The sequence below is a fragment of the Sprattus sprattus genome (genome assembly GCF_963457725.1).
Source record: "Sprattus sprattus genome assembly, chromosome: 3".
In the NCBI taxonomy this organism is placed as follows: Eukaryota; Metazoa; Chordata; class Actinopteri; order Clupeiformes; family Clupeidae; genus Sprattus; species Sprattus sprattus.
The window spans coordinates 20,889,737-20,916,498 of record NC_137922.1 but is presented as its reverse complement, the minus strand read 5'-3'; the positions used below and the strand labels follow the sequence as shown (position 1 = coordinate 20,916,498).

Below are 26,762 nucleotides of genomic sequence, written 5' to 3'. Positions count from 1 at the left end.
TATTCCGTTGAATGGCAGGCAGAAGACTGAACTGGTATTTCTTGGAAAGATGGACCAGTTTAGCAGGAAACAGGCTTAATCTTCTAGCTAAATGAAAGTTACCCTTAATAAGAGACAAGCAAAACAAATTACATATTTAATGTCAACCCGGCTGTGGCAACCTTCTGAGGCTAATCAATGAGATAATTAATACAAATAAAAACACGAAATAAATCAACAGGGTTTTTCTTAAAAGTGTATCTCTAAGTCAGAGTGGATACAGAATTTCTCAGGAACAAAAAAGGGGGGAAAAGAATCAGTTCGTAGCCTATTTGTTTCTATAGGAGGGCTCTATGAAGTAGTGGACGTTCATCTGACAACGCAGGCCATGAGAAACGGGGTGAGGGGCAAACCGCCTATTGTCTGTCTTCGTATTCAGCAGTTCATGTCTGTATGGAGGCACGTGAGACGACAAAGAAAACCGAGGATTTCCAAGTTTCTCTCGGACGCCATATGCCATGCGAGCAACAGGTTGAAGCCGGCCGCGCCGGGGCAATTTGTTGGAAGAAGGGTTTTGTCAACACTTTGGAATTACTTATCGCACAATGTGGCACAGTCGGGGAGACACAACTGATGATCAAACAAACTGTGCCTCAAACCCCTGGAAGTCATGGGAGTAGTTTGAAGCATATGAGATATGTCCTGAGGCCCAGGGCGAACAATGCAACCCTTTTAAACTCATTAAAAACTACTTAACTGAGGACCCAGTCAATTGCAAAGGGGTGCAGCCCGACTTTACGCTAATTACAAGTTAGTAAAGAGTTCCATGGAACTCAGGAATTCGGGTATTGTGTTGATGGAGTTAATCTAATCTGTGCAATTACGTCCGTAAATTATAGTGTAAAACGACACAAGTGGACCACAGTTGGCGCACACACACGGGTCTCTGTTTGTCGTTTGCTATTTTTGTTAGTTCAATTTGACCGTTCAACACTTTCGTCCTCATGAGATCGGTGAATCCTTTGTCACGGTTGAACTATAAGTAAACTTTATCGTGTTCCCGCTGTGTCATCTTGGTCTGGAGTTAAATGAATTTAAAAAGTGGAGAGATTTTAACACCTCACGGTTTGTGAACCGAACAGATGGTTAGCTGTCATACTTCCCACCTTGTGGCCTGGGGTTGTCACTTTTAAACCATGCAGACATACAGTTATCACTTCGACATTTGCACTGACTTTAGAACACACACAGTGCTCTGCACAGACTAACATCTGTGATAGGCTACAGACGTTCAACAAAATTGTTAATCTGGTAGGCCTACGAATCTACACAAACTCTTGTCATTCTTTAATAAACCCCAGTTACCCCACGCACAGCTGGCAACGGTTTTACGCTAGTATGAAAAAGACCACCTTGAGAAAACATCTTCTACATGCCTGTGGAAAAACCATAAGCACATAGGATATGAAGTAAAGAGGCCTTTTTATTTAGAAGGGGGGCATGAAACCTGCTAATTATTGGATCCAATATTGAACATCGAGATATTATATAATGTATATGTAGTAGGCCTACATGTGGCTGGCATATGATAAGTGTATCTTCTCTAAATGTAGCCTAGGTCATGCTTATATAATATTTACAGAGGTAATTACACACGCTGGACACAACCCATAGCCTAAAGCACACACGAAACAAGTGAAGCATTTGGATTTAAAACAAACTAAACGTTTGGGCATTGTTTTGCTACCAAACTTCATAAAGCACCCTTTTGCAGCAAATTTGCCAGACACTTCGCCTTTTGCACCAAATTAAAAACACAGTCAATTGGTGTTACCCACGGTCACCTCCGTTTGCCTAAAGTAAGGCAACGTGATTGGTCAGCAAGGCTTCTCATTTGCATAGGGCTGTGCGTAAAAGACAATTGTGTTAACAGTGTCTGAATATCTACGGAGAGCTGGTCAGTTCAACAGGACGCGTTGAGTCACGCAGTGTAGCACACTGTTTAGATGGACTGTTAGCTGATAATTAAGCTCATTTTTAGACGTAGAAGTCATGAACAATAGAGTCAGAGAAACGATGATAGTGAGTGTCAGCTTTGTGCTTCTCTTGGCGTTTTGTGCTGTGGGTGGCACTACAACAAAATACTACAGCTACGAGGAGGACGCCCCTGGCACTTTTATTGGGAATTTATCTGATGACTTGAAAATCGACCGAGCCGAGGATCCCAACACAAGTTTCCGCTTCATGCAAGAGACAAACTCCACTTTGATTCACATGAGAGCGACTGACGGGCTCCTGACTGTGGGAGACCGCATCGACCGGGAAAGCCTCTGCCAGCGCTCCCCCCGGTGTCTCGTCACTTTCGATGTGGTGGTTTTCTTCAAAGAGAAGTTTCTTTTGATCCATGTGGAAATCCACGTTAGAGACATAAACGACCACTCCCCTGAATTTCAGAAAAACACAACGGACTTGGAAATATCAGAGAATGTGTTAGTGGGCTCACGGTTTCCACTGGACGCTGCTGTCGACCTAGACGTCGGCAACAATTACATTCAAACTTACCAACTTTTACACAACAGCTACTTTGGCATCGAAGTGCGGAATAGGGAGGACGGCACCAAGTACCCTGAACTGATTTTGATTAAAGCGCTTGATAGAGAAGTCGAGGAGAATTACATACTTAACGTAAGTGCGAGTGATGGAGGCAGTCCTCCCAAATCTGGGTCAATGAGTGTTTATGTCAAAGTTTTAGACTTTAATGATAATAGCCCAGTATTCGAGCACGACACACTCAAAGTTGAATTCCCCGAAGACGCACCGGTCGGTTTTCTTCTCCTTAAAGTGCACGCATCTGATCCTGACCAGGGACTCAATGGAGAAGTGCGGTACGACTTTGCTGAAGGGTCCCAGGAAGAGGTCAAAGGCACATTTCAAATCGACCCGATTAGTGGCGCAGTGACCCTGAAGTCGCCGGTCGATTTTGAGACGAAGAGATCCTACGAGCTGAATATTCAGGCGTATGACATGGGCCTAAACTCGATTCCATCGACCTGCAAAGTCATGATTGAAGTCTTGGACGTGAACGACAACCCACCCGAGATCAACATCAAACCGATGACATCGATGAGTGACGGAGTGGCATACATAACCGAGGCTGCGGCAGTGGAGAGTTTCGTTGCTTTGATCAGCACCTCGGACAGAGACTCGGGCGAAAACGGCTATGTTCGCGTGAGTTTGATTGGGCACGAGCACTTCAAACTGCAACAGGCTTATGGCAATTCTCTTATGGTTGTTACCACGACTACGCTGGACAGAGAAAAGATCAACGAGTACAACCTGACATTCGAGGCCGAAGACATGGGCTCTCCACCTTTCAAAACTTTGAAGCAGTACACGGTCAGGGTAAGAGATGAAAACGACAACTCGCCAACATTCAGTAAATCCGTCTACGATATATCAGTGATGGAGAACAAAGCTTCAGGTGCTTACATTGCCACAGTGGTAGCCCGTGACCCCGATGCTGGGGAGAACGGAAAAGTGACTTACAAACTCATAGACGGCGAGACACCAGGGGGCGCGCCACTGTCCTCCTTTGTTTCCATAGATCCACTCTCAGGGTCACTCCACACAGTCAGGGCTTTTAATTACGAGTCTGTAAAGCAAATTGATGTGCCGATAGAAGCCACAGACAGCGGTTCACCTCAAATGTCCAGCACAACTGTAGTCAGAATCAAAGTTCTGGACCAAAACGACAACGCCCCTTTCATCCTCTACCCCGTTCTGTTAAATGATTCCGCTGATGTTCCCATTCCTTACAATGCTCCGGCTGGCTACCTCGCTCTGAGGGTCAAGGCCAGAGACCCGGACGAAGGCATGAATGGAGAGCTCACCTACAGGCTGGTTGAGGACAAACAACAGCTCTTCTCCATCAGCAAACTCGGCGGAGAGCTGGTTCTAAAATATGGCCTGTCATTCACACTAGGAGATGTCCTGGTGGTGAAGATAGCCGTCACGGACAGTGGCAGGTCTCCGCTCTCCTGCATCGCCACTGTCCGGTTTGAGGTCACAGACATGGCCATCAACGAGGAGCCGATCCTGGTGCTGCTGCAGTCACACGAAGACTCGGAGGACCCTGAGGCTGTGGACACCTCCCTGATCATCATCATCTTGCTTGGTGTCGGCTGCGCTCTTCTGCTGGTGGCCATCGTGACTGTGGCCCTCTCACGCGGGTGCTGCCAGCGAGACAGGTCTACGGACTCAAAGAAGGGCTCCACCGGTGGACTCATCATAAGGATGCCTCTCCCTGGCCACAGCATCGACTCAGGAGAATCCGACACCTACATGTCGACCCAAAGCTCCACAGTCAATGAACAGCTATCCTCTGTCTCCACACATGAAGACTCATACGATGAACAGAGCACAGACTCCAACAATAGGGTAAGCAGTGGCCACAGAAAATAAAACACAACCTGTACACTAAACATACACGCACACACACCAACACTAGTCAATAGGAATTGCATTAACCAGTCCTTTAATGTGGTTTTGTCTTTACAGGTGTTCAGACCTCTTCTCGGCAAGAGCCATTTTGAATCTGTGGCCGTTTGGCAGGGTGACAAATTTACATCACAAATACGGTAAGTCCCTTCGCTGTGAATGTACTACTACAGGCCAATATTTAACATTTACAAACTAAGAATTCCTCTGTGTAAACGCACACATGCCATTTTGACCACACATTTTCAAACTGACAGTGGTAAATGGCATAATGATAACTGAAAAGTTGTTTGTGTGTCTCACACCAACCTGTATAAATAGATGCAGTGAAAGTAATGCCTTTTCAGAGCTGGCCCTCGTGAGCCTGCTTGCTGGCATGCTCAGGACACGCACTGAATCACAATGCCGTTGCCGTAGCAGCCACCGAGTTACCGGATTGGATGGGAAGGATCTCTGCTTATGCTTTTTTTGTCTGTTGTTATTCTGTTCACAGCGGCATCGGCTCCACTGATCAGACGAGCGTGAAGGACAGTGGGAAAGGAGACAGCGACTCCAATGATAGTGACTCCGACATCAGTGGAGAGGCTGCCCGCAAAGTGCCGTGCAATATTCAGCCACAGGCAATCAGTGAGTTTCCTGGTGCCACTTCTCTTTAGGAGATGCATATTAAAATGAAAGGCAGTATGTTGACTGTGGGAGTCTATTTAGGAGAACACCCGTATCTGTAACTTAGCATACACACAAACATTTATATATATGTGTGTGTGTGTGTATGAATATAATATATAGATATATATAATATGTGAGCGATCCACAGTCTCATTATCATCTTGATTTATCATGATAATCATCATAATAATATTATCAAAATATTATCATCTTACTTTGCCATAATAAACATAATAATAATACTTCTAGCCAACCATCTAATGAACATTCTATTGGTTTGCAGACTCCTTCTACACTGGGCCAGTGGAAAGACTGAGTCAGCCCTACGAGATCCCGACCTACTCATCCAGCAGCCTCATGGCCAACGGTGGTTACACAATAGCCTTCTCCCGTGCCTCAGCCTACGGCCCGATGCACGTGGATCCCCAGGCCCCCTCCTGGAGAGAGCGTGGGTACCACACGAGGCTCCCGAAGGTGGCACTTCCCGGGCAGCGCCCGACTCCCCTCTGCCACAGGACGGGCACACTGCCCAGCCATTTCAGCCACCACCGGTATGACTACCAGGCGCAGCTGGATCAACAATTCCACTACACCCCACAGGAGCTGGCAGAGGTGGTGGTTCAGCCACAGACCTCCTTTTGAGGGGTAGACAGAAGGACGATGGCTTGGCCTATGGCCACCAGAGAGACTGAGAATGAATGCTTTTGTCTCTGCAAATTTGACAGCAGTCTTGGATAACGGCTAAGCTCTTTAAAGCTCCTGGTCCCAAATCTTTTTACTTCTTTTTCATTCAAGCTTTGCTCGTTTCCTTTCTTCGATGGCCAATGGGATGGAAATGTGTGCTTAGACGTTTGCTTCTCTGCTACAGAGGACAAAATAAGACTGATTGCTTTTGTAAAAATCTATCACACTGAAAAGGGGCCATGTATTTGACCATGTAAATATTCAAGTGTATATAAGGAATCTGTATATAGTTAACAATATATTTATTTTCTTTTGGTGGCATTTGAAAATGTATAATTTTGTTGGTGATACATTTTGTGGTCAATATTTGTAATGTTTTGTACACAACCAAAAACATGTGATTGTCTCTACTATAATGTAATATCTGTCAGATAACCATAATATCGGTTTTCTTCATCTGTGTGCAACATGTCATGAATAACAGATAAATAAAGACCAAAGTACAGAAAATATGTGCATGGTACATGCGCCTTGATCTTGGCCTACCTGTCCTGTTGACAATGAACAAAACAGTGCAGGCACACACTGACATCAAAAGTCACCGTACAGCAGACGTATTATAAGGGATTTCATATTTACCTTTGCTGTAAGAGCAGAGCTTTCTAAGAAACACCCTAGGCATTTTAGCTGAACTCCTTAACTTAAATGGATTATGGTGAAGGTCAGCACAGGATCGAGTTAGATTGTCAGAGGTTGAGAAGGCAGTGTCAACAAAGAGCCTTCTACCGGACTACATTGTCAAACCTGACGTGCACCATCTGCTGAGTGATCCGAGGAGATCACGGCAGTATTAGGCTCCTCCATCGTTAAAAGTGGATGAGCTGCAGGTGAGCTGCAGCTGCAAAACATTTTAACTAGACTGAGGGCAACTGGACAGATTACTTTATACGTACTTATTGCATGAAGACTACAGCTCCCGAAATGCATCGCAGGTTATTTCCACATCCCAAGGCTGTGTTCATGACGAACACAAGGCGTGTAGGTGTTTGTGCATACATACAATTATGTAAACTTTCCGGTATAACACATCAAACATGTTGTTAAAGTGGTGTAAAGTAAGTCATTTAGCCTACAATGAGCATTTGGTGAGCAACCACAATTTGCTCCATAGATGATTTCTTTTGCGCAGCCGGCATTAAGTCTTGGCAAATACTCACATCACCACAGCTTGAACACGGCCAATTCACGGAAGACCATTGTAGTCACAACAACCACAACTTTACGAAGTGGTATAGAAAGATCCTGCCGAATTCGCTCACTGTGTTATTTGTTTATGGCTTTGATTTCCTCTTTGTGGTGCAGCTCTGTTCAAACTATCTTCGGAAAAATTGTGAATAAAAGCTATGGTTCAAGTTTGAGTTTAAGATTGGTAAACCAATCTCGGTTGTGGCCTCGATCTAACAGATTAGCCTAATGTACATGTTGCGTTGTTATATATGAAACTTGTAACGTTAGACTCTTTTCGCGGTTTTCATTAGCGCTATGGTGTTGGAGGAGTTAAGTTTGCGTCTGAATGAAGTTGGTTACAAAAACTGGCTAAAAGCCGGTTATTGTTTAATGAAGTTAAAGGACGGCTTGCAAGGTTTCGTTGACGATGAAATGAAACTATTCCATGAAAGTATCGTAAGCAGTAACGTCACTTTGCAACGTGGTCAAGCATGCAGAACAAACTGCAGAACAAAGGGAAACCAGGTGTGGACAACAGAAAAAAGTTATTTTATAAAGCTCAGATAATATATTGTTCAAATAGAATAGCCTACGTGTTAACACATGTCCGATGTTATTCTTCTATTATCAAGCTGTAACTTTGTTACATGTCAGGGTTTTGTCTGGTGGACAGTAACACACAGTGCATTTTGACAAGGCATGTATTCTATGTGGTTGACATTTGTATTTTGAGTCTGTTAACGTTTGTTTTTTGGCTCTTTCACGTAGTTGCACTCTATCTGCCCTCTGTGTGGCGAGTGGAGGAGGGAGATTTTGAGACACCACACGAACCCTTCCGCAGTGGTGAACTGGGGCAACTGCAGGCCATGGCTCTGGTCTGCTGAGCATTGGGAAGTCGCAAAGGTAGATTCAATTCTATGTTGAACACTTGGAACTCTCAAAGGTGATTCAGTTCATATACAATAGTTGTAAATTTCAATGCGTTTCTTTCTGTAGGCACTGTAGCCAATTGTCTGCACTGAGACACCTTTACACCTTTCTCCTCACCAATGTAAATCAAATGACATGTTGCAGTAATACATCTCTGTAGAACCAAACCAGGATGTTCACAATATGCAACACAGTAGTAAACAATTGGGCATCACTTTTCACGCTGTAGTGCTCTCTAGTGGTCAAGTTCTGCATTTGCTACTTTAATCTAGCGTTCCCAATCATGCACACAGTTAATAAGGTGGTGTGTGTGCTTGCTTGCGTTCTAGGCGTTCATGCCTAGAGGACAGGCAGATGTGACTCGGGTAGAGCAGTGTGACGCCGCAGCTCTCCTTAACCTCCTCCACTTCTGTGACCACTTCGGCTACATGGACCAGCGGCTCGCTAGAGAGGTGAGCAGCAGTACGGGAAGCTCCTGTGATGTTCTAGTTATGTGTGGTGATAATAACCAGACCGAGTATTAAAGAAAGATGATTTACTGATATGAAGGAGGCAATTATACAACTGTACTGTTCATGTACTCGCGGGCTCTGCCTTGCATGAACACCCAACCTGCGCATGCCTGTAGGGGGTCATGCCATACGTCACTTTTGTGATAATGTTATATCTCATAAACATTACAGCTCCTATTTCTGTTCTGTCACCACAAAAAACAGACAGTAGTGTTCTGTTCCCACACCCTTGTCGTTGAGAACCACACGGCTAGAGCCTTCGCAGAGCATTGAACAGAGCCCAAATAGAATGTAACAGAACCAAAACCTATTCTGGAAGCATTGATAAACTAGCCAAAAGCCAAAAACTTCCATTACTCCCTTGTCATCAGGAAAAATAGAACAGAGAATACAACACAACCCCATCAGAATGTAACAGGACAAAATGTAATTCTTGAACCATTTATGATTAAAGGTCAGTTCAGTTCAGTTCTCTTAAATTCAGGGTGGCTTTATTGCCATGACTGTGTGCATACAGTGTTGCCAGAGATAGTATTTAGAGAAATATACAGTATAATATACTTAGTATCATATACTCAGTATCATATACTACGTAAGTGTCATATACTCAGTGACATAGTATACTCAGTTTCATATACTCAGTGTAATGTCACAGTAACAAACTATGAGAACATAGTATGTTAAAAGTAAGTGTAAGTGAAAACAGAATGGTGATTTCCCCCCATTTACTGCCATCGAAAGATTACCACCCACTCGAACAGTGTGTGACAAACAAAACGAAATTTCTAAATCCTTAGATGAATTGGTTCTCATGCTATGGACAGGACTTTGTTGAAGGGGGGATGCAGTACTAACCAGGCCTGTTGTGCAGGTGATTCGGTGCAGGAACGAGCTGATGCACTCGTGTGAGATGCGCGTGTCGGCGCAGTGGATGCAGCGCTACCAGAGGAGCCTGGAGCAGCTGCTGCAGGCGCTTCAGCACGTCCCTGACGTGGCCACCACCAGACAACACATCCAGGAGGTCAGCATGCTCTGCTCCGTAAAGCCATTAGAGTCAGTGGCATGCTCTGCTCTGTAAAGCCAGTAGAGACAGTGGCATGCTCTTCTCTGTAAAGCCACACGCTGCATAGGGTCCTCAGTGTCCTCTGTATCTGACCACAGCCTCAGATTCTATATCAATTTATACTGACCTCAGTTGCTAAATAAATGAATCACTATATACAGCATATACTGTATATATATATATAAATCCGATAACCATGTGGTTTCACAGCACTCTAAGGTAGCCATAGATACAGATGGATGGGAAATGCTACAATAGAAATAGATTAGAAATATGTAATATACGTATAATATGTAACTATATAATATATTAGTGTATAACGTATAAGTAGGAGTGAGAGGACCTAATCAGTCGAAAACTGAACTTTTCAAGCAAAATCTGCATAAAGGTAGAAATGTATCAGTAAAAAGACTGGGACAATATGATGTTCCATTAGAAAGCACATATGAGTGATTAAGCACTGAAATTGGCTGGACTGTACTGAAAGTGTTTCTATAAACTACCGCAGGAGACTCATGTGTGTGTTTGTGTGTGTATGAAAATGTTTTGTGAATTTATTTTATCTGTAGACACTGTCCATAGACTGGTCCGTTCACGTTCCTGGAGTTGACCGAGTGGATGGATCCGAGGTGAAAGAAATAGAACTGGAATCCATCAGCCAATGGGAAGCAGAATTTCTACGGGAACGACTTCACAGGCTACTGGTCTGTGCAGGCCAGGAGGAGAGACTCAGTCCAGAGGTAAAGCCTTCAGTGACCTACTTACTGCCCGCCTTAAAAGCCACAGAGAAGCGCTATATTCTCCAAATGGTGATAAGCCTCAGCTCATACAGAAGTTGAATTAATGGAAAAATTATTCAAATGTGCAGCGCTGTAAGGTGTGCAGGGAAATGGTGAAGCTGTTTCCTGCTCTAGACATATTGAACCGTTCCCTACTGCACTCTTCTGATAATGGAACAAACTTGGGGTTAACCCTCACTTCATCCCTTTCACATTTCCACATGACAATATTGTGATGTAACTCTGCATATAGAGTAAGTGGCCTAAAGATTTAGATTACCTGCCACGTCACTTAATTTATTCAGATATCATGCAAAACCTATAAAGTTCTCGAAATGTCAAATTAATGTACACAGTGGCAAGGCATTACCAATTATGCTTCATAGTGCTTCATAAAAGCTTCATCCTGCTTCATAATAGCTTCATAGACTATATTTATTTTATGCAGGGCTGTGTTCCCATTGCAGTTGAGCCAGTCATACCTTATTGGCCAAGCTGTTTTGGGTTACAGGACCTGCAGAGCTGGCAGAGCCTCAGTGCCTTTCTACAGAATCAGGAAGACCTTAAAGAACTGTTCAAAGAGGAACTCCAGACCCTCCATGCCATGGAAGATGGATTGCAGAAGACGACAGAAGGAATCCGGGAGACAGAGACAGACATGAGACAGAGACAGACATTAGACAGAGACTGACATTAGCCAGAGACAAACAAGACAGAGACTGACATTAGCCAGAGACAAACAAGACAGAGACTGACATTAGCCAGAGACAAACAAGACAGAGACTGACATTAGCCAGAGACAAACAAGACAGAGACTGACATTAGCCAGAGACAAACAAGACAGAGACTGACATTAGACAGAGACAAACAAGACAGAGACTGACATTAGACAGAGCTGATGTTCCTTGAGCAACCCTTTTCTTTTAAATGTTTTTTTTTTTTATGGTCAGCTTCTTATTAATGTCCTTAAGCGTGTGGTGGTTGACAAGGCGATATATAAATGAAACATTTACATTGTAAAACTCTCATACAAGTGATAGATTAATGTACAGTGGTGACACATATTGAAATATATGCACATGTGATTATATACCTTCAGGAACACTAAATATTCAGGCACAACACCTCACATTTGATAATGGGGTAATCACCTAATGGGTTTATCAGTAGGGGAAATAATTTACCTAATGTTGTGTATTTCTCAGGGGTATAATGAAATGCAAAATTGTTTATGCATACTTGTTTTTTTAATAAGCTGTCAAAAAAGTTTTCAATGCCTTGGCCTTCATTAAAACATGAGATCCTACCAGTGCATCCTTCTTTTAATAGAGCCAGCCTGCCAATTTTAAACATTATGTCCCTCTTGGAAGGTGCCGACTTCTCAATGATTCCCAAGGAGTGCACACACATTGATGAAGTGTGTTACCCACCTGTGATGTAAAAACTTTGGATAAAAGTCTGGGTACCTGCTGCATTACCTTCACACAGTATGTGGCATTAACAACATGAGGCAATGGGCCCATGCAAAGCTCCCGTACTGCTAACTGGCCCGCGTCTGCCTCTTATCTGCCTTGGATCTGGAGGGGTTAATTCACGAGTCAACTGCTCTCTGGGTTGTACCTGTTCTGAGGGATGTTGAAATGTTTAGGGGAGTGAGATGGGTCCGCAAGGTTGGTGCCTTGATCCCACAGCATACTGGGCATGTGTTGTGGCCGAACGGTTACAGTGCTGCTTGATAGTATGTGAACCCCTTGAGCAGTTTAGAGTTTTCTGTTTTACCATGATTTTAAATTTTTTCATCACCAATTTTACATGTATGAAATGTCAGGTTTATGCTTATCAATTGCATGTACTTGTTTAGAGGGAATTGTGTGAGTAGCCAGTAAACTACATGAAACATGGTATTAGTGTATGTGCAAAAGTAGGTGAACCCCCAGCTGCATTGGTGAAGTCAAGTAATAGATTCGGTGAAACACATTTGGGTGCTTAATTAATCAAATAAGCAAACCAGTCGAATGAGACATCCTTATGAAAAGGGTTGGGCAACACAGATTAAAAAAGAGAAGAAACCAACCAAACTACTGTAGTGCCAAGGTGTACCCAGATAAACAATGCCGAGAGGCAAGCAGATATCCACGGACATCAGGAAGAATGTACTGACAGCCCATCAGTCTGGGGAAAGCTATAAGACCATCTCCAAAAGATTCCAGCTCCAGCCATCCACTGAAAGACAAATCATTTACAAATGTAGGGCATTCAACATGGACGCATCTCTGCCTAGAAGTGGACGCCCATCAAGACCATCACCAAGAAGCACCAGAAGAATAATAAATCACGGTTACGGTGTGCGGTCAATGAAAATTTGGTCTGATATGTTCTTCGCAGAAAATAGCTGTGTCATTATTGACATTTGTGTCCTTCCTTTACCTTCGTTGTTTTGTAGCAGGCATAGAAGCCGAACCGCAGCTTTGGTGCTGCTTTGTATTAGTGGCTTGTGTGAGCGTTTTATTGGAATTGTGCAATATTGTGTCACTATTTATATATGCACTATGTATTGCCACACTGACTTAAGTAATGATTGATGTACTATACATCTTTTTAACTATTTTTTTTTATTTTCGCACACAGCCTCCTTCCTCATGAATTTAATTGAATACAGGGTCCACGACCCAGTCCAGTCCAGTCCAGTTTGTTTATTTGATGAAGAGGGACAGTGTTCATTAATAAACATTAAAATGAAAATGCACCCAATTGAAGCCAAAAGGCTAGTTTTCATTGGCAGTCCCCCTGCCAGAGTGAAAATGGCTAAACAACTCAAAAAGGCATTAACATATATTTAAAACATCACATTGACAAAAAAATGAATAAATAAAAAAAATAAAATCCCAATATATACTGTAAGTTCGACTGAGCCCACTAATGCTCACATTTTTGGTTATTTATTAACCATGTTTTAAGATTTATTTTAAAGCTGTTAAATGAGGTTGATTCTTTAATGTTCTGTGGGAGATGGTTCCATTCCTGGGCTGACCTAACTGAGAAAACCGACTGTCCAAATACACTTTAAAAAAAAAAAAAAAAAAAAGGAATATCACAGTCTCCTCTTGCTGCCCCTCGAGTACCCCTTCGTCCTACCTCTGATTCTTAGCCAAGCTTCAGTCTGGTCTAGGTTACATAAACGATGTTGGAAATAAGCAGTCATTGTTAGTGTCTTAGAACAAGAATCATCATTGTGAATCATCATCATCACTGTGTGGTAAATGCTTCATCCAGGTGAAATGGAGAACAATTGACCTGGCCACGTCGTCTGTAGACATGATACTATCACTGCTATACCATTTCATTTGTCACTGTTGTGGGCAGTCTTATGCGAAGCATACAACGGTGTTCTCTCCTCACAGCCGCATACTGCCATTTACGTGGAACACCCCAAGCAATTGTGTTTACAAATAACAACAAGTAGTCCCTCTGCTTATTGTATGTGTGTGGCGCGATTTTATTTGAAAAACGTCAAGCCAATTTCATGACTCTGAGGTGACGTAAGCTATATGTACGTGGTGACGAAAGGGGAAGTCAAAGACACCGGCGACGGTTTCTACCGTCAGGTGGTTTCTGTTGCCTGCTCTAGAAATATAGTTACTTTAAAAGAAACACTGTCGCATTGCTTAGATATTTAGTAGGTACAAGCAAAAATGGATCGCTTCTACGACAGCAATTACCGTAACTGGATTAAAACCACAGCGAGTATTAATACACTAAGAGTTGGGCTGCGGACTTTCCTTGAAAACGAAACCGAAACTTACCACAGCAACCTTAAGAGTAATATCGGTAACAGTTTGAAAGTAGCTACCTGTGGAAATAAATGTGATGGAAGGAAGGTAGGTGCAGATTTTTGTTTCGCTTGGTGTCATATTCAATTTCCTTATGGCTTATTACCGGGTCTTAACAGACTCGGCGTACGTCTGAATTGTTATGAATTATTTAAATTACTACCAAGGGATATGTGTATTGGTAAATAATTTGTAAATTGCAGAGCCAGGGTGCGATGTAGGGTGTTGTGTGTGTGTGTGTGTGTGTGTGTGTGTGTTGGGGGGGGGGGGGGGGGGGGGGGGGGGGTCTATTTGGCAAATCGTACCCTGTCTGTTGGCCCATCTCACATGACGCACAAATTAGCTGCTTTTCATATGAGTGAATTGCTTCCACAGATTCCTGACTGTGGGGTCTGTACACCGTGGAAAAAACTAATCTTAGCCAATCACAGTGCAAAGTGTAATGTGTATTGGATTAACTGCAAGCCACATTTGTGGCCAAAAGAGAAGTGGGAGGTTGCCAAGGTGAGTTTGTTATTCCTAATGTTGCTATGTGTATTCAATTTCATCACCATTCCAGGGCACATTTGAATGATCTAAAAACGAAGGAAATGTAGGAATGCAGCTCTGAATTTTTCTAAACTTTTTTACCATAGACATGGTGCCATATAGCATTAGAGGCACAGGAATGCCAGGAAATACTGTTTTTACCATGCTTCTTTAGAAGAATTTGTATTTTTCTTACAACAAAATAGTAGACTGCACTTTTAATCAGTTTGTATTGCTGATGTAATGAGAGTATATTCTCTCAAAGCCTAAATATAGTTTTTAATAAACATGTTTTCATATACAGTACATGTGGTATAAAATGGAGTCTTATTTCCCTCTTTTTTTTCTTCCTTCTCCTTTTAAAATCTATCTCAGTGACATCTTCAATATGTTTCAGGTGTACATGCCTCGGGGACACAGAGAGCATACCATCTATGACCATTTTGATATTGCAGCAGTACTTAACTTCATGAGCCAATGTAACCATTTCCGCAAGTATATTAAGAATCAGCAGCCAATAATGAAGGTAATCTAGAGAAGCATTCAAATGAGAACACAGGGCAGAGAGCTTAAATCACTCATTTAAATGTTTTTACAGTTACATATTATTCTTGTTCTTCCACTTAAGTACAGTCTGTATGATTTTTGGCCTTTGTTCGCCCAGCCAATATACATTTCAAAGTTGAATTAGATAGTCAAGATTAGCCGCAGACTTTTCACTAACTGTATATTATTGATTTACTGAAAATATGCACTCAATTGCAACCATAGTCCACTCCCTCCCACACTGTCTTGAAGGTATCATACCTAACATTATGTGCTTATGCATGTGTGTGTGTTTGTATGTCTGGTTTCCTTTGTAGGTAATTACGGTGAGAAACTGTGCTATGCATTCTCCTGATCTCACAGTAAACCAGAAGGACTTTGAACAACACTTGCAAAAGATGAAAGATTTAGCCCGGCTCTTGGAACAACATGCCCATGACTTGAAGTCAGTGCCAGATGAGATTGACAAGGTAAGCAACCAATCAGCAAACTATGCAGACATCTGCCTCATTAAACTCACTGCCAGTGTCTTATATAAATGCATATGGTGGTCAAGACTGGCTGCTGAGGTTTGATCTTTGGCTTAGGCTTTTTGAAACTACAGGTCTTCTGTACTGTCAAGATATGTTTGTGTACTTGAGACTATTGGATGCCATCGGAGGTCATTGGAGAGACTTCCCAGCTAAAATAAATAACTAGACATTTTTTTGTAAGAAAGCAAACATCTCCTGCACCCGATTTCACCACCGACTCCAGTTAGCCCACATCCCAAAACGTGGGGTGGCCACCTCTGCCCCTCACAGTGTACTAGAGATTGTCTATCTACCACTGCACTTCCTACTGTACTAGTGCCATGAACAGAAACTTTGAAAAAGATTGATCTCCAGCTTGTTTATTAAAAATGATTTAACATCCCAATGTTTTCTGTTACAGTTATGTAGTTCGATAGATGATGGATTTATTCCACGGGCTCAAGCTCTGGGACACAAGGAGGAAGAGCAAAAAGATAATCCTATGCTGAAATTCATGGAGTTGGAGCTGAAAGCCTTGGAAGAGAAGATTGAGTATATGAGCCAGCGATGTGAGGAGGACCAGGAAAGCGTCAAAGTAACGTATTCTTTCATATGCAGGGGGAACACAATCTCACTGAATTCACTTCCACCAGCAATAATAATTGTCACTCTACTGATTAATTTTATATTCTTTACTGTCATATTATTGCAAGTGTTAAACATAAGCTTCAAGTACACATTAAGACGCTACAATGATTGGTGAGGAAGATACTGATGAAGTAGAGTGAAATTATGGAGAGTTAAGGAGTGAGCCTTTAATCTGATGAAACGCATAAACTCTGACCGCGAGGCCATGGTGAGGGGGGATGCGGCGTGGTACCATCCACCCTAAAAAAGAGATATGGACAATCCCCACCCCCCCTTGTAAACCTACTGTTCCTTTTGAATTAATGATAATGTATTTTAGTTTTGCCTAATCGTGAACAGACTTAGCAGACCACCCCCCCTTGGATATTGCTGAACCAATCCACCACTGGCTATGCTGTCTGTTGATGCAGGAGGAGGTTCAGGGCATCTGGAACTTTCTTAACGAGAACACAGACCTGAAGCAGAAGCTGGCCCCGCAGATGGAGCAGCTGCAGAGGAGGGTGGACCAGCACGAGCAGCAGATCAACGTGCTGAATGAGCGAGTCGACCAGCTGGAGGTGAAAGTCACCAGAGGTGCGAGAGGTCCTGATTATGATCCACGCAACTTAACGGAGCACTGCTGCACCTTTGAGAGGGAGGAGCACCGTCACAAGAGACACAAATAATGATTGCAAAACTTAGGACATAATCATTGATGTAATCGTTGACACCACTCAGACTGTAGAGTTATATACTGTATACATACCTTCAAGTATGCTTATTGGCAAAACAGCACAGGCATGTTAAACTTGTTTTAGATAAGTGGTAGTTCACTGTAAGCAGAAACGCACTGAAACATGGCATGGCTTTACTGTAAAACAGTTACTGTAAGAGGAATAATAAGGATTTAATCAGGATACATTCTGTCAATAGCCAGTGTAATCTGATAATGGTTGTCTATATTATTTTATTGTTTTCATAGGACCTGAAAAAGACCTTCTCTTCCCTTCATCTCCTCTGAAATATAAGAACTACATTTTTGAGTTGGCACGGAAGTACGGCTGGCCTGAGCCTGTGTTCACTGAGAGTCTTGAGCAAGATGGTATGGCCTTTCTTCCTCTCTTTTTCACTGAACTTCTTACACATGACGATCTTGCATAACCCCATGGTCACAGACACCAGCTTCACTGCATCCCCAGGTTTTAGACTAAAGTATAACAATATGGGGTGCCCTTGTGGGGCCTCTTGGTACTACACTGATGATCTAACCTTAGTCACGTCTTTTGTTGCTTATCCTGTCAGATTTGTATTTTCACTGGATATTAAAAAGAAATCTAATTCAGATACAAAAATTATATTGTCAAAATATATTGAAATTAAATATCAGCATGAGAACATTTCAGCTGCAGCCTTCATGGAATATATTTGCGTTTCCTCATGATGTATTGTGAGCTCTACACAATTGTGTGATCTGTAAGTACAGAGGCATGCTTCTTAACACTCTTCTGGCTTGTTTACTATTCATCACAGGCTATAGGGGCTGCCTGGGAGTGAATGGACTCACATTTACTGGAGAGCGGGTATGCCTGAATAAGAAGCTAGCACATCAAGAGGTTGCTAAAAAGGCCATGGACCACCTGCAGACATTAGCCGCCAGTGCAGGAGAAGAAGTGCATATGAGGCCTGCTGCAGCGCCCTCAGAAAGCAGTACCTCTGAGGGTGATTATCATGACTGGCTGGCTGTACAAATGCAGATCATAGAAATCAGTCACACAACAACAAATATAGCAGACATTCAGGTGGATGTACAGAAATTAAACTTAATTTTACTACTTACAAGCAAGAGACAAGTGTTCTCATCTTGAAGTGATGAGCTAGAAGTCACCAATCAGGGGGTCAGTATAATATGTAACAGTGAAAGTTCATACTATCATATGTCTGCTTTCTTGCTCTCTCTCCCTGTTTATTTCATAAAAGGTTGCATGTCAGGGCAAGACCTTGTGAAATCTGTGTGCCAGTACTATTATGGAAGTGTGACAGTGGTTATGGACACTGAAGTTGGTTCTGAGGAGGGATGCTGTCATGAAAAGGAGGCCATTGAAGCTGCCTATATGAAACTAGCCCTTCTTTTTGGATTGGATGATGCTGAAACAGGTGGGTCACAGTTTATCAGTAATCCAGATGTTAGCGCTGGCTAATCATCCAATGGAAATTTGTTAAATTATTGTTTTTTATAATAGGGTCCTCAAATAAGGCCTTGGTTCTTGAGCATTTCCAGGTGCGTGCATTCCCTCCACCATTGGAGCACTGCAACAAAGGTCCTGACGAGAAGTTTTCCTGCAAGCTGAAAGTGTCTGGGCCTTTTACCTTTCATGACCAAGGTGACTGCCAGTGCTCTAATGATGTGTTGTCATAATTTTATCCAGTCATTTAATTGAGCTCTAATTGGCTGAAGCACAGCTCAAGAGAGGGTGTTTCAGAAGTTCCAAAAGTAGTATGCTTATTACATTTTATTTATAAAGAACTTATCAAGCAAAGAAGTAAAGTGCTTTATAACCCATCAGTTCATAATCAGATGATATGTTCCTTACTTTGGATCTCTCACAACAGAGTGGTCCACCAAAAAGAAGCAGGCAGAGCAGCAGGCAGCTAAAACGGCCCTCCAGCAGCTGTCAAGGGTCCTAAAATGGACGCCCAGTGGAGACAACTACAAAAGCGCCCTAAAGGAGAGACTGGAGGCCTTCGGTCTGGGACAGCCATCTTATGACGCCACAAAGAGAGAGGAGGCGTCTGGTGAAGAGCAAGGCTTCTCAGGTAAAGTTAAAGATCCTGATGAATATGTTGCTGATGTCCCAGCTTGTCAGTTGTACTGAGTGCCAGTAGTTTTATTCACATCTTTGTGATAAAGAAAAGACAAAGAAACAGTCAGGTGCACTATTTGTGTGTGTGTGTGTGTGTGTGTGTGTGTGTGTGTGTGTGTGTGTGTGTGTGTGTGTGTGTGTGTGTGTGTGTGTGTGTGTGTGTGTGTGTGTGTGTGTGTGTGTGTGTGTGTGTGTGTGTGTGTGTGTGTGTGTGTGTGTGTGTGTGTGTGTGTGTGTGTGTGTGTGTGTACTTTTGCTAGTGCATCACACATGGAGACTAGAGTGATATTACTGAATCCGTAACTCTACCAAATTGATTATTTGAGTATTTTGTAATATTTTACATTTGACTAAATCCTACTGGGAATGCTTAACATCTTAAAATAAATGACATCCTCATCCAGACCACAGGGCACTGGTCACAGTAAAGGAACCAATTGTAAACAACATGGAAGTGTGTAGCAGCGAGCCAGACACACACCATGACGTCTCTGACAGGCCCCTACTCAGAGTCTCAGGGGAGGGCGTCAAACCAGTGTCTGTCATGGAAGAGTCAACAAGTGCCTCTAAAGAAGGTGAGTCACGCCTGCCAAACCAGAATACTTGTTGTTGTGTTTTTTTAATTAATCAAGATGAATTCATTGATTAACCAACTAATTCGATTGGAATGTGAAAGGGACCAATGTAAGTGTGTTTATAATAATACTTAGACTTAGTATATATTCTAAAAAACATACCCATAAGGCCGTATTCTAAATAAAGTTGTGTTTTCTCTAAGGAAATCCTATACTGAAATTATTCTTCCTCCAGCATCAGGATCACTGTTCTATGGAAGTGTGAAAGTGACCCTGGACACTGAGTTTGAGGACCAGGAGGGGCATCTTCAAGAGGGAGAGGCCATTGAGTCTGCCTACATGAAATTAGCTGAAAGCTTTAGCCTTGAAAACACCAAACCAGGTAAGAATGAAGCTACATGGATAAAAGAATGGGTGATAAGATTTTATGATTTAGCATGATTTTAAACCTACATATTCACTGATTTTATGATTAAGCATGACTTTAAACTTACACATTCACAGATTTTATGATTTAGCATGATTTTAAACCTACACATTCACTGATTTTTTTAAAGTATTGTCTTTTATAATAGGGTCCTCCAATAAAGGCTTGGTTCTTGAGCATTTCCAGTCGCGTGGATTCCCTCCACCATTGGAGCACTGCAAGAAAGGTCCTGACGAGAAGTTTAACTGCAAGTTGAAAGTGTCTGGGCCTTTTACCTTTCATGACCAAGGTGACTGCCAGTGCTCATAATTTTATACAGTCATTTAATTGAGCTCTAATTGGCTGAAGCACAGCTCAAGAGAGGGTGTTTCAGAAGTTCCAAAAGTAGTATGATAATGAATGAAAAGTGCTTTATAACCCATATCATAGCATGCGAAAGTTATCGGCTACGTTTGTGTTGTCATGTTAGTCTATTAAAAAACGTAGAATATAGATCGTTGAACAGACTGGCCAATTGTTTATCAGACTGGCCGCTAACCGGTGCAGCTACGCTAGTTCCCATCAGATGATACATTTTCAAGTTCCTTTGCTTTGGGTCTTCAACCACAGAGGGGTCCACCAAAAAGAAGCAGGCAGAGCAGCAGGCAGCTAGAACTGCCCTCCAGCAGCTGTCAAGGGTCCTACAATGGACGCCCAGTGGAGACAACTACAAAGGAGCCCTGAAGGAGAGACTGGATGCCTTCGGTCTGGGGCAGCCATCTTATGACTACACAAAGAGAGAGGGTGTGCCTGGTGAGGAGTGTTCAGGTAAACATAGCTTGCCTCAAGTTATGATCCCAATCAATGTTCACCCTGCTTCACTTGGTGAATGATTTTTAATACTATGCACCTGAACCTTTTTTTTTTTTTTTTAACTTTGAACTCCCTGCCATTTCAAACTTGGCTCTGCAATCTTTCAGCGTTTTCAAGATGTCTTAAAGTCATTAATCACCTGTTCACTCTCAGCAGTGACCTTGTTTGGCTCCGAGCCTGCTGGAAGTAGTAACACTGACCCACCACCAGAGGTTGCCAGTCCTCCAGACTTCAAACTCAAATCGCAGCCCATGAGGCCAGCTGCTGCTGCTGTTGCTGCTCCTGCCCCAGAGATCCATACCCCTGAATCTAGCCCGACTCCTGTACACTGTAAACAGGCTAAAGTGGAGTTTCCAGGTACATTTAATTGTCTAGCATCTTTTTTTTTTTTAATGTTTGTCTCATTTAAATAATGTGTTAATTCACGCATGCTTGTTTTGCACTGCTGTGTCTGCACGTCTAACAGAGGTGGAGAAGTTGCTGGTGGTGTGGGGTCTGCTACCCCCTGTGGTCACATGTGAGAAGTGCAGTGTGGAGCAAAGGTTCATGTGCAGTGTGAAGGTACAGCTGGATGGATACACCTTTCAGAGTCCGGGCTCCTTCAAAGCCAAAAAGGAGGCCAGTCGCAAAGCCTTCCATTCATTTGCTCTCGCAGCAGAGATTTGCCAACCAGGAGCAGGTGTGTTTTTTTTTTGAATTTTTTTTTTTTTACTCTTTTCATCTTCCTTCTGTCATTTTTTTTGTCCCTACTGAGGAGTGATATCAATCCTCTTTTTTTCATCTGACTTTTTCCCCCCAGATGAGACTGGTTCAACCCAAGCTGTCAAACAGTACTTTGCCAAGATATCCAAGCCCTGTCCGAAGGAGGAGTATGGAAAGAAAGAAAAGGAAAATGCCTTCTCCTGCTCACTAACAGATGTGGCATGCACTTTGGCCTACGAGGGACAAGGTCAATAATCAGCATTGTTCATTTACATTCTTGACATTGTATCTTATCATATGAAGATACGAAGTATCTTGATATTGACCTAAAATTAAAAGGGTTTCTCCAGATAGATACAGTAGATAGATGGATAGATAGATAAATAGATAGAAAGATAGATAAATAAATAGATAATTCTGTCTAAATCAGGCTCTGTCGGTGAACAGCCAACATGCATCCATCACTGGAGTGTAGTGGTCTAATGCTAAAACACTAAAACTATAAGTATGGGAAGCGAATGGATTAGAATTCTGGTTCCAGTCCTCCTACGTAATTCTCTAATGGGTGTCAGGTGCTAGCAAAGATAGCAAACATGTCTGATCAGAGACTTCCTTATTCCCTCTATGGAGACTGTAAGAGTGAGATAAGAATGAACTATGTATACAGAAACAGAACAGTGTGAAACCTCCATCTTTTGCCACTGAAGTGATGTTCTACTTATTGATGTTTACCGTTTGCTGCCATAACATGCTTGAAGTGCCAGTTGTTCATGGTTATTTGACATGGTTGCATATTGACATGGTTACACATTGACATGGTTACATATTGACATGGTTACACATTGACATGGTTGCACATTGTCATGGTTACACATTGACATGGTTACATATTGACATGGTTACACATTGACATGGTTACACATTGACATGGTTACACATTGTCATCGTTACACATCTTCAGGTTCCTCTGAGGGAGAGGCCCGCCAGGATGCCTTCCTGAACGCTTTCACCAAACTAAGCCGCCTCTTCAGCGCCTCTGGGAGCCCTGGGGCTCTGGGTGTAGTCGACGACCGGCTGACCACCCTGCTGAAGCTGGCCGGCCAGGCTGAGCCGGTTTACTCTCTCAAAGCCCAACAGTACAAGGCCTCCATTCAGCTCTTGTTCTCGGGCTACAAACTGGAGAACAAGAGCACCACCAATAAGAAACAGGCGCGGAACTACCTGAGTGCGCGCATTCTCAAGATGCTCGGCGTTGATACAGGTGAGCCCACTGCCCAACTAGCATGGAGTCAAAGGGGGGGTTTTCTTGAATGTTTATCGAATAATGGATAAACAATGTTTGCAACTGAGTTAATTAACTAATTTATCAGAGGAACAATGCATTTAACTCATTTAGATGAAGAAATAGTTGTTACTGTAGCTGTTGTGTGCATGGTTGTGCACTAGCAGTAGAGGGAGACTGCTTAGCCTGCTCTAACAGACCCTGACAAGCAAGGTTTATATCTATTGAAGAGATGTATGATTATGCGTTATTGCTGGTATAAGAGTTCTTTTTTCATGGGTGTTCTACACACTGAAAAAAAGGGGAAAAAATGGGATGTAACATTTTCTTAACTACCTTACATTTGAATTACCCAAACGATTCTTGTTTCTCTTTAAAACATGATATCATTGTGTTGAAACCACCTCATTTGTTCACCTCATCCAATTCAATCATGTAAGGAAAGTGGAAAGAAATGAAGGAAGTTCACAATGATGATCACATGGGTTCCCTGGAGAACTTTGCTGCCACCATTTCCTTGTTAGATGGATTCCTATCGGCCTTTCCAAGAACATTGAATTAATCAAGTTTAAATGTTTATGTGTGTTTGTTAACGTTGTTCTCAGATACTAATACTATATAGGACATAGGTGCCTTTATTTTTTGCCTTAAAATGTGCCAACCTTAGACAATCTCATTGGAATTATTTTGCCAAGTAATGACAGCTTTATAAGGGACCCAAATCAATTTTGAAAATTGAAAGAGAAATGCTTTGAGAAATTAATTGTTTATTATTTACTTAAGTGAATAAGTCTTTCTTGTGTCAGCTTTGAATAAACTTAAAAAGTAATGCATTGAATTGTAATGTGGACATCGGTTTCACATGACTGAAATGTGTCAGATCAACATTTGAAATCAACATCAGTTCGCAAAATTGTTTCATAGCCCTATGTTAAACAGACAGAACTTGACCAATGTCCAATAATATTGTTTAAATTAAATTGACAATAAATTAAGATGTATGGTATTATGTATCTTGATAAGCAGACAACGGAGAGCATAGGCATACAGAGGTTGTGCGAATAGAAGAATAAGTAAAGTTTCTTGCTAAAGTTTCTTGAGATGACACATTCTCATTGAGTAGTGTTGACATATTGAGAAGCATTCATTACAAGACAGAACAAAGGATTCACTTTCATCTTGAGAATTGTAAATACCTGACATACTCATGGTGGGAATAAAGCATGGCACATGTTAAAGCATAATTGAAGACACAACCCATCTCCCAAATTGTATTGGTTTCTGAGAACAACTTACGTTGACAAAACTAAATGAAAACTTTTGGCATCACTAATAGCTAAGGTTGATTTAATCAACGTTCTTGTAAAGGCTTATGGGTACTTTTTATGAGTACTTTTATTAAGAAAGTGGTGGCAGCAAGGTTTTCCAAAGACCCCATGTGATCAATTGCCTGAGAAACACTAGTCTGTGTAATTCAGTGTAATGTGGTTTAGTACATTGGACAATCCCACTTTCCCCTTTTTTCAGTGTATGGTTTCTGCAAAGAGGAGGCAAATGTCATGTGTTTCTTGCTAACTAAGCTCATGGTTTCCAGATGCGAGCACCAGCGGGTCTCTAAGGAATTCCCTAGACGAGTGGTTTATACGTCGGAAACTTCCTGGGCCCGACTTTGAGGAAATGAAAGAACCACTCGGAGTCCAAGTCACATTCTCTGCCCCTTTCTCCTGTTCAAGTCCAGGTAATCCACTTTTCCTTTTTTTTTTCTCTCTCAGATCCACACAGCAGAGTCAGAGTTTGTTTATAAGGCGAGCTCTATGAACAGCTATTAACATCTATAATTAGCCTATGTCTAACTCTATGAACAGCTATTAACATCTATAAAGAGCATATGTCTAGCTCTATGAACAGCTATTAACGTCTATAATACATGCAGCCTATGTCCAGTGTAAGCACTACTGTGGGGCAGTACACACACACACACACACACACACACACACACACACAGACACATTCTGTTGAAGAGAATGTACTACAAAACTATTCAGCCTTGTTTGACACCCCCAACTTTTAACACCCCACACATTAGACGCATTAACACATTAGAGAAGTGTGTATTTGTGCAGATCCCTGCGGTAGTGATCTGAACGTGTGTTTGTGATTGTGCAGACTGGGAGGACACCTGGGTCCAGGCCGAGAGAAGCCTGGTTCAGGAGCTGTGTGCACGCTTCACCTGGAACAAAGAGGACGGAGCCGCAGGAAAAGGCAGCTCAAGTCTGTAAACGGCACAGTACTAGCTACTATGCACCTGAACTTTTTGTTCAAATTTGAACTCCCTGCCATTACAAGCTTGTTTCTGCAATCTTTCAGAGTTTTCACGATGTCTTGAAGTCACTAATCACCTGTTCACTCTCAGCAGTGACCTTGTTTGGCTCCGAGCCTGCTGGGAATAGTAACACTGACCCGGCACCTGTAAACGGCACAGTACTAGCTGTGCTAAGATCCACGCTAACTGCTAAGATCCTAGCTGTGCTAGTATTAGCTTTGCTAAGATCTAAGCCAGGGGTCTCAAACTCAGGCCCGCGGGCCAATTCCGGCCCCTAAGCGATTTCATCCGGCCCGCAGACTCCTCAGAATAAATAATAAAAAAAAAAATCTATTAAAAACAAAAAAAAGTTCCATTGATTTCAATGGCCCCCCCCCCCCCCTACGCATTTGCAACGGGGTTTGTAGCTCTAATTCACGTCTTTCATATCATTCCACAAGAAGTCCAGTCATTTACAGAATGGAAACTGAATTGATGTCAGCAAGTAATGCGTTGCTAAGCAACACCAGGAGCTTTAAAGATCTACAGTGTATCTGTGTGAAATATGTCTTCTATCGTTAAAGAAAAACAGACTGGACGCTCATCAGCCCCCCGGGTAATTTGAGTTTGAGACCCACTTACACCTCTGCGTGGCTCTGGAGCCTAATATGAAATGTTTGTTTTTAAGGTATGGTTTTGCAGGAAACAACTTTTTTTATAAGATCCTCAAATTAATTTGGGTTGATAGACACATTCGACACTTCCTCAAGCTGTCCAGGCTAATAACTATGTAGTGCTGTGCTGTTGGTGTTCACGTGGAAAGTCCTGTTGTCCATGTTACCTTTTAGCTAGTTTTAGAGAGCTAGTTAAGAGCTAGGTCTCAAGTGCTTGTAGCTTGATTGTTCTTGCCTTTGTACGTCGCTTTGGATAAAAGTTTCTGCTAAATGACTAAATGTAAATGTAGTTTAAGATTTTAACTCCTCTTTTAACATAAATATTACAGGTAGCTGCTGGTCTGGTGTGTATTTCCAAAAGGCATTGTTGAGCAATGACCATGGTAACTGAGAGAGAGAGGTAGAGAGAGAGAAAGGGAGAGAGAGAGAGGGGGGAGGGAGGTAGAGAGAGAGAGAGAGGGGGGGAGAGAGAGCTAGAAAGGGAGAGGTAGAGTTTAGAATGATAGTCTCTTTATCATTTTACTATGGTTGCTGTTGAAGAGATCAGGACCAAACCCAGCACAAAGGTAGAGAGAGAGACAGAGAGAGAAAGAGAGAGAGCGAAAGACAGTGAGAGAGAGAGAGGTACAGTTTAGAATGATAATCTCCTTGTCATTTTACTATTGTTGCTGCACAAGTGATCAGGACAAACCCAGCACAGAGAG

General features: G+C 42.3%; 3 protein-coding genes across 4 annotated transcripts; all 3 read left to right on the top strand.

The window, feature by feature from the left end:
- Positions 1 to 2,031: 2,031 nt before the first annotated feature.
- LOC308361926 (protocadherin-8-like) lies at positions 2,032 to 5,787 on the top strand (the record flags this gene model as incomplete). The annotated part of the gene is made up of 4 exons (XM_080834411.1): positions 2,032 to 4,416; positions 4,537 to 4,616; positions 4,970 to 5,103; positions 5,429 to 5,787. The coding sequence occupies 4 exons, from the start codon at positions 2,032 to 2,034 to the stop codon at positions 5,785 to 5,787; spliced, it is 2,958 nt and encodes a 985-aa protein (XP_080690537.1).
- Positions 5,788 to 7,129: 1,342 nt separating this feature from the next.
- On the top strand, positions 7,130 to 11,180 carry LOC308363037 (uncharacterized protein CXorf38-like). Its single transcript, XM_080835801.1, has 6 exons — positions 7,130 to 7,581; positions 7,825 to 7,959; positions 8,316 to 8,438; positions 9,370 to 9,519; positions 10,131 to 10,301; positions 10,789 to 11,180. Exons 1-6 carry the CDS (start codon positions 7,372 to 7,374, stop codon positions 11,029 to 11,031), a joined length of 1,032 nt encoding a protein of 343 aa, XP_080691927.1. The 5' UTR covers positions 7,130 to 7,371; the 3' UTR covers positions 11,032 to 11,180.
- A 2,759-nt stretch (positions 11,181 to 13,939) lies between these two features.
- LOC308361486 (uncharacterized protein) lies at positions 13,940 to 26,472 on the top strand. Of its 2 annotated transcripts, none has more exons than XM_080833849.1 (21): positions 13,940 to 14,218; positions 14,546 to 14,674; positions 15,096 to 15,224; positions 15,562 to 15,714; positions 16,178 to 16,351; positions 16,815 to 16,977; positions 17,366 to 17,485; positions 17,914 to 18,102; positions 18,361 to 18,537; positions 18,624 to 18,764; positions 18,994 to 19,197; positions 19,649 to 19,819; positions 20,055 to 20,201; positions 20,395 to 20,535; positions 20,856 to 21,053; positions 21,255 to 21,455; positions 21,565 to 21,777; positions 21,898 to 22,047; positions 22,762 to 23,061; positions 24,677 to 24,820; positions 25,249 to 26,472. In XM_080833849.1, the coding sequence occupies exons 1-21, from the start codon at positions 14,033 to 14,035 to the stop codon at positions 25,359 to 25,361; spliced, it is 3,543 nt and encodes a 1,180-aa protein (XP_080689975.1). In that variant the 5' UTR covers positions 13,940 to 14,032; the 3' UTR covers positions 25,362 to 26,472. The 2 variants fall into 2 exon arrangements, with proteins under 2 accessions (XP_080689975.1, XP_080689974.1); XM_080833848.1 differs by having other exon boundaries at positions 21,252 to 21,455.
- The last annotated feature ends 290 nt before the right edge of the window (positions 26,473 to 26,762 follow it).

Bases quoted from the DNA above. Each gene is read 5' to 3' on its own strand.
- LOC308363037 (XM_080835801.1), top strand. From the start codon at position 7,372: ATGGTGTTGGAGGAGTTAAGTTTGCGTCTGAATGAAGTTGGTTACAAA. The intron at 8,439-9,369 runs GTGAGCAGCAGT...CCTGTTGTGCAG, and splicing joins ACCAGCGGCTCGCTAGAGAG to GTGATTCGGTGCAGGAACGA. The intron at 10,302-10,788 runs GTAAAGCCTTCA...TATTTTATGCAG, and splicing joins AGGAGAGACTCAGTCCAGAG to GGCTGTGTTCCCATTGCAGT.
- LOC308361486 (XM_080833848.1), top strand. From the start codon at position 14,033: ATGGATCGCTTCTACGACAGCAATTACCGTAACTGGATTAAAACCACA. The intron at 15,225-15,561 runs GTAATCTAGAGA...TTTCCTTTGTAG, and splicing joins ATCAGCAGCCAATAATGAAG to GTAATTACGGTGAGAAACTG. The intron at 17,486-17,913 runs GTATGGCCTTTC...TATTCATCACAG, and splicing joins TGAGAGTCTTGAGCAAGATG to GCTATAGGGGCTGCCTGGGA.